Raw genomic sequence first — 11,162 nt, 5'->3', positions numbered from 1 at the left:
CTTCAGTTCCTGGGCCAGAATCTGGTCGGGAGGACCCACTCATTTCCCTGCTATTGGTCCCCCTCCAACGGGACTTTCTTTTGGCTTCTACCCCATCAGTAACCTTGATAAGCTGCTTCATGTTGGGGTGCCGAGGTCCTTGCACAAAGCACCTTTGGTAGAAGAAAGGTAGTGGGCATCAGCATCTGGGATGCCGCTCAGAGTCTTTAGCTCTCTCCTCTTCACTGCCTCCTTCTGTCCTGACTGAGGGGACCTCTGTTATTATGGGTGATGAGGCAACTGAGCGACCAGACGAGAGCAACATGAAGCTTTCAGAACAGGTACCAGGTGCACTGATGTTCTGGTGAAGAGCATTGCACATTCAGTCCAGCTCAAGAAGGCCATCGTGGTGATTATCCACCATAGGTCAAGTTATTCACCATTGTTGGGATCTTCTCGGGTCCTCAGGTCACTGTTCAATCACCCGTTGTGAAATTATCCCACACACCATATTTTCAACCCCAGGTGAACAAGCTAAAGAAGGGTAGCCACGGGCCGGAGAGATAGCATGGAGGTAAGGCGTTTGCCTTTCATGCAGGAGGTCATCGGTTCGAATCCCGGCGCCCCATATGGTCCCCTGTGCCTGCCAGGAGCAATTTCTGAGCCTGGAGCCAGGAATAACCCCTGAGCACTGCCGGGTGTGACCCAAAAAAACACACACACACAAAAAAAAAAAGAAGGGTAGCCACAAAGAATTAATAAACCAAGCCAATCATGGAGACGGTTGCTTCTCACCCTGTGCTCTCAGCCAAACCAAAAAATCTCCCTTTTTTTTTTTGTTTTTGTTTTTGTTTTTGGGTCACACCCAGTGGTGCTCATGGGTTACTCCTGGCTTTGTGCTAAGAATTCGCTCCTGGGCTCAGGGTACCATATGGGGTGCCAGGAATTAAAACAGGGTCCATCCAGGATTGGCAGCATGCAAGGCCAATGCTCTACCACTGTACTATAACTCTGGCCCAAACCTCTAATTTTTGGTATTTTGTTTTTTGTTTTGTTTGGTTTGGTTTTGTGAAGTGCCACAACCAGTAACACTCAGGACTACTCCTGGCTATGCGCTCAGAAATTGCTCCTGGCTTAGGGGACCATATAGGACACTGGGGACCAAACAGCGGTCTATCCTAGGCTAGTGCACACAAGGCAGATGCCTTTCACTTGTGCCACCACTATGGCCCCTAAACCTCTCTTTATTAAACCAGTACTAATTCACCAGGAGGGAGAAAGTCCAGTGAAAGACAGAAGTGCCTATCCAGTTGGACTTTTACAAGTCAAAGGGCTTGGTGAAAAGAAAGAGGAAGCTGGGGACTGAAATCATTTGCTCTGAGATCAGGCTCAAGGCAAAGATATTCACTGTCTCCACTTTTACTCAGTATAGTGTTAGAAGTCTTCATGGGGCTGGAGAGATAGCATGGAGGTAAGGTGTTTGCCTATCATGAAAGAGGTCATCGGTTCGAATCCCAGCGTCCCATATGGTCCCCCGTGCCTGCCAGGAGCAATTTCTGAGCATGGAGCCAGGAGTAACCCCTGAGCACTGCCGGGTGTGACCCAAAAACCACAAAAAAAAAAAAAAAAAAGAAGTCTTGGCCACAGCAATCAGGCCATAAAAGACAATCAAAGGTATCCATATTGGAAAAGAAGTCATATTATCATTATTTGCAGATGACAAGATAATATACATAGGGCTGGAGAAATAGCGTGGAGGTAAGGCGTTTGCCTTGCATGCAGACCTGAGCCTGCCAGGAGCGATTTCTGAGTGTAGACGCAGGGGTCTCAAACTCAATTTACCTGGGGGCCGCAGGAGGCAAAGTCGGGGTGATCCTTGAGTGCAAAGTCAGTAGCAAGCCTTGAACATTGGGGGGTGTGACCCAAACAACTAAAACAAAACAAAACAAAGATTCCTCTAGGGCAGGGCCACAAAATGTTGTACGGAGGGCCGCAAACAGCCCGCAGGCCGTGAGTTTGAGACCCCTGGGAGCCAGGAGTAACCTCTGAGTGCTGCTGGTTGTGACCAAAAAACAAAAATACACAAACAAGGGCCCGGAAAGATAGCACAACGGCGTTTGCCTTGCAAGCAGCCGATCCAGCACCAAAGGTGGTTGGTTCGAATCCCGGTGTCCCATATGGTCCCCCATGCCTGCCAGGAGCTATTTCTGAGCAGACAGCCAGGATTAACCCCTGAACAATGCCGGATGTGGCCCAAAAACCAAAAAAAAAAAAAAAAAAAATACACGAACAAAAAAGTTAATATACATAGAAGACTCTAAAACGTCCACCAAAAAAAGTTCCTAGAAACAATAAACCAATACAGGAAAGTAGTCTGCTTCAAAGTCAATACATAAAATTCTGTGCTCACTGGGGTCGGAGAGATAACACAGCAGTAGGGCGTTTGCCTTGCATTCAGCCAACACAGGATGGTGAGTGGTTCGAATCCTGGCATCCCATATGGTCTCCAATGCCTGCCAAGAGCGATTTCTGAGCTCAGAGCCAGGAGTAACCCTTAAGTGGCGCCAGGTGTGACCCAAAAACCAGAAAAAAAATTCTGTGATCACTTCAGCAGCACATGTTCTAAAAAGTTGGAACAATAGAGAGAGGATTAGCATGGTCCCTGCAAAAGGATGACATGAAAGTCAATACATAAAAATTGCTTGCATTCTAACATATATATAAAATGAGTCAGAGGGGCCAGTGAGGTGGAGCTAGAGGTAAGATGTCTGCCTTGCAAGCGCAAGGACTGCGGTTCGATCCCCTGGCGTCCCATATGGTCCCCCCAAGCCAGGGACAATTTCTGAGCACTTAGCCAGGAGTAACCCCTGAGCATCAAACGGGTGTGGCCTGTAAAACCAAAAAAAAAAAAAATGAGTCAGAGAGAAAGAAATCAAGGAATCTATTCCATTTAACGTAGTATCTAAAAATATCAAGTATCAAGTTAACAAAACATATGGGAGATCTATACTGTCATAACTTTAAATCATTTAAAAAAGAGAAAGACAACCTTAAAAAATGAAAAATGGGGGCCGGAGAGATAGCATGGAGGTAAGGCATTTTTGTCTTTCATGCAGAAGGTTGGTGGTTTAAATCCCGGCATCCCATATGATCCCCTGTGCCTACCAGAAGCAATTTTTGAGCATAGACACAGGAGTAACCTCTGAATGCTGCCAGGTGTGACCCAAAAACCAAAAAGAAAAAAGACAAAATGGAGCCAGAGCAGTGGCGCGGAGCTGTAAGGCATCTGTCTTGCTGGTGCTAGCCTAGGATGGACCGCGGTTCGATTCCCCAGCATTCCAGATTGTCCCCCAAGTCAGGAGCGAATTCTGAGTGCATAGCTGGGAGTAACCCCTGAGTGTTACCAAGGAGGAGGGGGGGGGGGTAGGAGGAGGAGTAGGAAGAGGAGGAAGAAGAGGAGGAGGAGGAGGAGGAGGAGGAGGGGAATAAAGGAGGAGGAGGAAGAGGAGAAGAGGAAAAATATTACATGCTTTAGCCAGAGCAATAGTACAGTATAGGAAGAGCATTCACTTTGCACTCAGCATCTCATATGGTCCCCTGAGCCCACCAGGAATGATTCCTGAGTGTAGATCCAGGTGTAACTCCTAAACACTGCCGGTGTGGTCTAAAAACAAAAACAAAAACAAAAACAAAAACAAAAAAACCACGGGCCCAGAGAGATAGCACAGCAGTGTTTGCCTTGCAAGCAGCCGATCCAGGACCAAAGGTGGTTGGTTCGAATCCCGGTGTCCCATATGGTCCCCCGTGCCTCCCAGGAGCTATTTCTAAGCAGACAGCCAGGAGTAACCCCTGAGCACCGCCGGGTGTGGCCCAAAAACAAAAACAAAACAAAAAAAAAAAACAAAACACATGCTCATGGAAGAAACAATATTGTTAAAATAACTATCCTACGTAAGCTATTATACAGATTCAGTGCAATTCCCATTCAAACTCAAATGACACTTTTTAAGGACCTAGAAAATTCAATAACAAAGTTTGTATTGGATCAGAATAGACCAGCAATAGACAAAGCCAATTGAAAAATTTAAAAATGAGGGGTATTTCATTACCTGATTTGGAATTGTATTATAAAGCAATAGTGATTACAATTGCCTGGTACTCAAGCTGGAGAGCTAGCACAGTGGTAGGGCATTTGCCTTGCATGCAGCCGATTCAGGATGGATGGGATTCAAATCCCAGCATCCCATATGGTCCCCCGTGCCTGTCAGGAGCAATTGCTGAGCACAGAGCCAGGAATAACCTCTGAGTGCCACGGAGTGCGACCAAAAAAACATAAAATTGCCTGGTATTGGAATAAAGATAGGTTTATGATCAAAAGGTCAGAATCTAATACCTAATGTCAAAACCAAAAAAAAAAATCTAAAATTCAACATTGGTTGCTGTTTTTTTCTTACCTGCTAGTTAATCTGTGAAATATTTGTATTACTTTCCCTGGTCCTCAGGTATAGAAAGGTGAAAGAATATTACTCTAAACCACTTCTGCAAGAAATAAATTATAATCTATAAAATGCCAAAAATCCCAAATCAGAAGTGGTAAGACACATAAAACTTATAGTGAGCAAAAGGAAAATACTAAAAAAGGGGACTTCCAGAAAGAACTCAAGATTTACCTGTTTTAAACCTGAAAATAAAAATTAGCTTAAAATTTCAAATATAAACTACATGGACACCTCAAAACAAAAATATATAAAATAAATTTATAGGGGCCAGAGAGATAGCATGGAAGTAGGGCATTTGCCTTCCATGTAGAAGGACAGTGGTTCGAATTCCAGCATTCCATATAGTCCCCCCAAGCTTGCCAGGAACAATTTCTAAGCATAGAACCAGAAGTTACCCCTGAGCATTGTCAGGTGTGACCCAAAAACCAAAGAAAAAAAAGAAAGAAAAAATATTTATAGGAATCTGAATACTACTGAAAGGATCCATATCAAAGTACAACTGAAGAAAATAAGAAAGTTAAAGAAAAAAAAAAGAAAGTTAAAGAAACACTATAAAATCCTCATAAAATGGTAGTTCACTGCTTGATGACAATAATTTCTCTAATATAATTATTGAATTCAACAATCAAAAATCAGTCACAATCGATCAAAGAGGAAAATCCAACCTTTTCCAACTTACAAGAGACAAACTTGAACGTTCAGAAAACACAGCTGGCTCAATGTAAAAGGTTGACAAACTATCATACTGATGTCCAGCACTATATGATCCTCTGAGCACTGCCGAGAGAGAGAGAGAGAGAGAGAGAGAGAGAGAGAGAGAGAGAGAGAGAGAGAGAGAGAGAGAGAGAGAGAGAGAGAGAGACAGCAGAGCTGGTAATGATACCTGAGCACTCGTGTGCCCACTCAAAAAAAAATTATACACACAAAGCAAGGGTATGGATAGTGCCCAATGAGAAGAAACCCTTGGACTCTGACACAGAACTGGGATTGTTAGTGGGTAAATTTCCCCAGCTAGCAGGTTCTTGATCTATGATGCAGAAAAGAATTATACAATTGATCTGTATTTGTAAAAAGGCCATTTACTTTTCCAAGCAAGGAGTATATGAACATTCAAATGGGAAAGGTCAAGTTTACCATTCAAATAGTGCAAGGCAGAATTCTCAAAAATGCCATGGAAGAACCAAGCTTTTATCTCCTCCCAGCCCGGAGTAGATTCAAGCTGTGATATAGAGCTTCAGTCCACTTTGGTAAACTGGAAGAGACAGCACCATTAAGATTCAACAAACCTGGGGCTGCTGTGGTGACGCTAGAGGTAAGGTGCCTGCCTTGCCGGTGTTAGCCTAGGATGGACTGCGGTTCGATCTCCCAGTGTCCCATATGGTCCCCCAAGCCAGGAGCTTCTGTGCGCATAGCCAGGAGTAACCCCTGAGCATTACCGGGTGTGACCCAAAAACCAAAAAAAAAAAAAAGATTCAACAAACCCAAAGCTGTTTTCTACACTGAATAAAAGGGAGTAGAGGACAGGATTTTGAAAGGGATCATTTCTTATCACCCCATGGTAAAGCACTTGGAAGTAGAGACAGCAAAGCTGTATTCCTTGGCACTTACTCCCATTACATGACTAGGGACAACAAAAAATATTGTCCACTTAAAATAAAACAGCAATACTACAAGGTTGGGAGGGAAAGAGGTTTCTGGGGGAGAGGGGAGAAATTGGGCTGGCCTAGAAGGGACTTAGGGATAGGTCTAGAAGATTTTTGGCTAGCTGTAGTACTGAAACTTTGTACACGAAAAGCATAAACTTTAACAATATTGGTGAACAGTGTCACCTCAATAATAAAGTTAAAAATTAAAAAAATTATGGGCCAGAGCAGTGGCACAAGCCATAAGTACCTTGCCTGCACTAGCCTAAGACAGATTGTGGTTCAGTCCCCTCACGTCCTATAAGGTCCCCCAAGACAGGAGTGATTTCTGAGCACAGAGTCAGGAGTAACCCCTGAGCGCAGGTGAGTGTGACCCCCCCAAAAAAAAACAAACAAACAAAAAATAGTGATTTGACTGCACTTAGGAATTTAAAAAGAATAAGCATTATCTTGTAGAAATGGAGACAAAACTCAATGGGCTTAGTACATGATTTGTATACAGGAAACTCTGAATCTATCCCCAGTACTACATAATGCACCAAACATGGAGTGACCCCAAAGCAAGTAAATTAAAAGATGTGTAACAGCTATTTGCTGCTAAATGGCCTCTAATATCCAGTCCCAGGCAACAACATATCTACGTGGATTTATTTTTTTTTTCTTCAGTTATTGGCTTCTGGGGCTATATCTATTGCATCTGAGTTGAGAGCATGGTGGCAGGTCTAGTCCCTGCTCAGTGCTTATGAGTTACTCCAAGGGTTGTTACCAATGGTGCCTAAAAGAGAGAAAGAACTTTCCTCACACAAAACATGCTGTCAACCTTTTGAGCTATCTCTTTAGTCTGTCTTTATATAAATTGGTCACTTGTATGGTCTTGTCCATCTGGCTTATTTTCACTGGAAAATTTTTGTTTTGGGTCATACCCAGCAGTGTTCAGGAGTTACTCCTGGCTCTGTGCTCAGATGCCACTCCTGGCAGGCTCGGGGGACCATATGGGATGCCAGGATTCTGTGTTGGCCGCGTGCAATGCCTTACCACTGTGCTATCGCTCCAGCTCCTTCACTGAAAAAAAATTTTTTTTTTTTTTTTTTGGTTTTTGGGTCACACCCGGCAGTGCTCAGGGGTTATTCCTGGCTCCAGGCTCAGAAATTGCTCCTGGCAGGCACGGGGGATCATATGGGGCGCCGGGATTCGAACCAATGACCTCCTGCATGAAAGGCAAACGCCTTACCTCCATGCTATCTCTCCGGCCCCTCACTGAAAAAAATTTAAAGTTCATTTATGTTATAGTGTCTCTCAATCATTCATTTTATTGTTAAATAATTATTTTCATAGATAAACCAACTTTTGATTATCTAGTCATCATTTGATGAATATTTTGACTACTTCACTTCTGAGCTATTATCAATATTACTGATATAACTACTTATGTACAAGTCTCAATTTTCAGTTTTTTCAGGTACAAATCTGGAAATGGAACTCATGGATAATATAATTGTCATTTTTAACATTTTATTAAACAGACTGTTTTCCAAAATGGGAATAGACTTGACACTACCAACAAACATGTTTGAAGGTTCTCTCTCTTCCTTTTTACCTTTTCTAGATACTGCAGTTTGTGCTACTGTTAATGAAGGGGTACTATGCATATCACTATCCTTTCAGCACCCAGTTCTTTTCCAGAGTGATACATTTCAACTATCACTGTCATTGTCCCTTTTCTACCATAACTGCACAGCGCCAAATACCAATGACTAGTCCTCCTCATTTCTATTGTCTCAGGATATTATTGACATACTATCTTTTTTCCCCTTATATCCCACAAATGAGTGGACTCATTCTATGTCTATTCCTGTCCCTCTGACTCATTTCACTCAACATAATACTATCCATATGTAGAATTAAAGCCCTTATGTTGCATAAAACAGTCCTTGAATGGGCTGGATGGTGGATGGTGATGGAGGGATGAGAGGCCTTTCTCTTCCAGCCCAGGACCACATGTCTCCAACCCCCTTCAGCCGGCCGGTCTGCAAGTTCAGGATAGCAGTGAGGAAATCCACAGACAGGTTTCAGGAAATATCATCTTTATTCAGCCCTGGCCAACATGTGTGGCCTAATCAAAATCTTTTACACTGGATCTCTATTCAGCCCTGCATTGTACCTTGTGTCTCAGCCATCTCTCCTCCTGCTGCTTTCTCTCTTCCTGCATTATCCCAAATCCTCTCTCCAAATCCCTCCTTTGCCCCTCAGGCAAATTTTTTTGTTATCTACCAAAGACCCCTCCCAGAAATGGGCAGGTCTTACCCTAAGGTAAAGTTATGTAGAAGATGGGGATGGAGTGACATCCATATTCATCCATGTGTAAGAAAATGTTATTACTTCATTTTTCCTATATGCTAAATAGTAGCCCATTGTGTAGATGTACCAATTTTTTTTTAAAATATGGAACGCTTCACGAATTTGCGTGTCGTCCTTGCGCAGGGGCCATGCTAATCTCTGTATCGTTCCAATTTTAATATATGTGCTGCCAAAGCACATAGTTTTTTGTTTGTTTGTTTGTTTGGTTTTTGGGTCATACCTGGCGTTACTCAGGGGTTAATTACTCCTGGCTATCTGCTCAGAAATAGCTCCTGGCAGGCACGGGGGACCATATGGGACACCGGGATTCGAACCAACCACCTTAGGTTCTGGGTCGGCTGCTTGCAAGGCAAACACCGCTGTGCTATCTCTCCAGCACCAGATGTACCAATTTCTTTATCCACTCATCTAATGGACTTTCAGCAGAATTCAAATGATAAACATTATCTATGTACCTAACACTAAGATGGTTTGATTCTGCAAGGGATCCCTGACCACAGTATAGGATGAAAAAAAGAATACCGGGCCCAGAGAGATAGCACAGCAGCATTTGCCTTGAAAGCAGCCGATCCAGGCCCTAAGGTGGTTGGTTCGAATCCCAGTGTCCCATATGGTCCCCAGTGCCTGCCAGGAGCTATTTCTGAGCAGACAGCCAGGAGTAACCCCTGAGCACCGCCGGGTATGGCCCAAAAACCAAAAAAAAGAAAAGAAAAGAAAAAAGAAAAAAAGAATACCAGGCACTATTCCAACAAGTTGGTCCTGGTTCTCCTTGGGTCTCTCAGAAACACCAGGCATTGAGTTTCCTGAACACAGAGTAAAGTGTGCTGAACCTAGAAGGGTCTATCAGTTATCCCTCTGATCCACTGGAATCCAAGTAAGTCTGGTTTGTTTTCCTCACATCACACAAGTCTTCATCAACCAGCCTTAAAAACATGGGTACCAGAGAGATACTAGGAGAGGATAGGACTCAGTGATGTGTTTTGGTACCAGTAGAAACCAAAGAAAGTCTTGTGTGTACTAAGGGGGATCTAAATAAATGGGAGGAAGAAATATGCTCAGATCAAGCAGGTATTTACATTTTTTTAATTTGGTTTTGAGGTTAAACTAGTGTTCAGAGCAGTGTTTCGGGATCATGTGTGATGGCACAAATCAAACCACCGTCAACCTTGTGCAAGGTAAGTGCAGAGGAACTTGCTATACTACCTCTCTGACCCAAGCAAAAAAACAATATTTTAAAGGACATGTTTTTCATCACATTTGAGATTCTAAAGGCTAGAATCTTGTGTCTGTGTATGAGGAACATGAGTAAAGCCGGGTATGCAGATACAGTACCTGTAGATACAGGAAGAGAAAGACAAATGGAAGAAAAACACAAACATATTAATCATGCTATCTGGATCTTGTGGAAGGTTTTGCTACTGTTTTTTATAGGGCCTTTGAACTTTCCAGTTTTCAACAAATTATGTATTAGTTGGTGTTTTTATTAAGTAATGAATGTGTGTGTATGTATGTGTGTATATATAAAGACCTCCAGAACGTTCCTATAAAAGAAGTAAATCCTAAAAGGTTTGCACAGCCAGGATCCAACCTTTTTTCTGGTTCTTGCGCCAGACCCCTTTTTTCGCGCCCCTGGGCCCCAGCTAGCGGCTCTCGCGCCCACTCCCACTGGCGCCCTGCATCCAGTTGCCATGGAAACAAACCACGTTGTGTGGCGCCTTCTTCCGAGCTCCGACCAGCCAGCCCACTTCCACAACTGGCTGGGGGCCGAAGGAGGAGCCAGGGGAAGCGAAGCCTTCGCTGAGAGGCCCTGCAGACCCTGCAGAGGCCCCAGGCCCCGCTGGCTCCGCCCCGCGCCTCCCCCTCTCGGGTGGTAGATATAGCGGCGCAGCCCCTGCCGCCGCCCACTGCGACAGGAGCTGCTGCCCGAGCGAGCGCCTCCACCTGCAGCCCGAGCCCGAGCGAGCCCGCGACCAGCACCAGCGCATCCTGCGGCCATGGCTGACGGCTTCTTCCAGCGCAAGCCCTGGGACCACGACCACGTCCGCCGAAGCCCCGACCCCGAGTCCGACGGCCTGTTCGACAAGGCCCCTCCGGAGGAGCCCCCGGCCCGCAACCACAAGTGGGGCGGCAAGAAGAGCGGCCGGCGCGCGGCCAGGGCGCAGGCGGCCCGCGCTGCGCAGTCCAAGGCCCTCGCGCGCTCGCAGCCCAAGGAGGAGGCTCCGCCGCTGGACGAGGGCTGCTACCTCGACCACTTCCCGCACCTCTCCATCTTCATCTACGCAGCGATCGCCTTCTCCATCACCTCCTGCATCTTCACCTATATCCACCTGCAGCTTGCCTAAGGGCCCGGGGAGGGAGGGAGGGAGGGCGGCTGGGCGCAGTGCCAAGGGGGGCGGGGGCGGGGGGTGCAGAGGGTCTCGATATTCGGTGTTTTCTTTCGTGCTATGATCACCCCTTTCATCCTTTCATCTAGCTTTCGATGCCTGTTTCCCCTCTAACGTAACGTGACCTTTGTCTACCCGTAGGATGGCCGAAAGTGGCGGGTAACGAAATAAGGGTTGTACCAGAAAGAACCAAAATCAGGAGGGCGCTGGGCTAAGCCCCAGCGTTAGCATCTCTGCATGTTAAGGCGCGTTTGTAAACGCGACGGGGTCTGTACTCCCGCCACTCTGTGTTCGGGCGC

The 11,162-nt window shown here is 45.3% G+C and overlaps 1 protein-coding gene, 1 non-coding gene and 1 pseudogene across 2 annotated transcripts; 2 read left to right on the top strand and 1 right to left on the bottom strand.

The window, feature by feature from the left end:
- The first annotated feature begins 2,577 nt into the window (after nucleotides 1–2,577).
- On the top strand, nucleotides 2,578–2,683 carry LOC126029589 (U6 spliceosomal RNA). The gene has a single exon (XR_007503024.1). It is a non-coding gene; the product is annotated as a U6 spliceosomal RNA (small nuclear RNA).
- Nucleotides 2,684–8,557: 5,874 nt separating this feature from the next.
- Nucleotides 8,558–8,657, bottom strand: LOC126026457 (uncharacterized; annotated as a pseudogene).
- A 1,786-nt stretch (nucleotides 8,658–10,443) lies between these two features.
- Nucleotides 10,444–10,823, top strand: LOC126021505 (uncharacterized). The gene has a single exon (XM_049782645.1). It carries the CDS (start codon nucleotides 10,474–10,476, stop codon nucleotides 10,819–10,821), a length of 348 nt encoding a protein of 115 aa, XP_049638602.1. The 5' UTR covers nucleotides 10,444–10,473; the 3' UTR covers nucleotides 10,822–10,823.
- Nucleotides 10,824–11,162: the final 339 nt, after the last annotated feature.

This window comes from Suncus etruscus, chromosome 1 (genome assembly GCF_024139225.1).
Source record: "Suncus etruscus isolate mSunEtr1 chromosome 1, mSunEtr1.pri.cur, whole genome shotgun sequence".
NCBI lineage: Eukaryota > Metazoa > Chordata > Mammalia > Eulipotyphla > Soricidae > Suncus > Suncus etruscus.
Note: the sequence above shows the minus strand (reverse complement) of the source record. Positions and strands in the feature narration are given on the sequence as shown.

What these genes read in the sequence shown, in the direction of transcription:
- LOC126021505 (XM_049782645.1), top strand. Translation starts at nt 10,474, where the DNA reads ATGGCTGACGGCTTCTTCCAGCGCAAGCCCTGGGACCACGACCACGTC.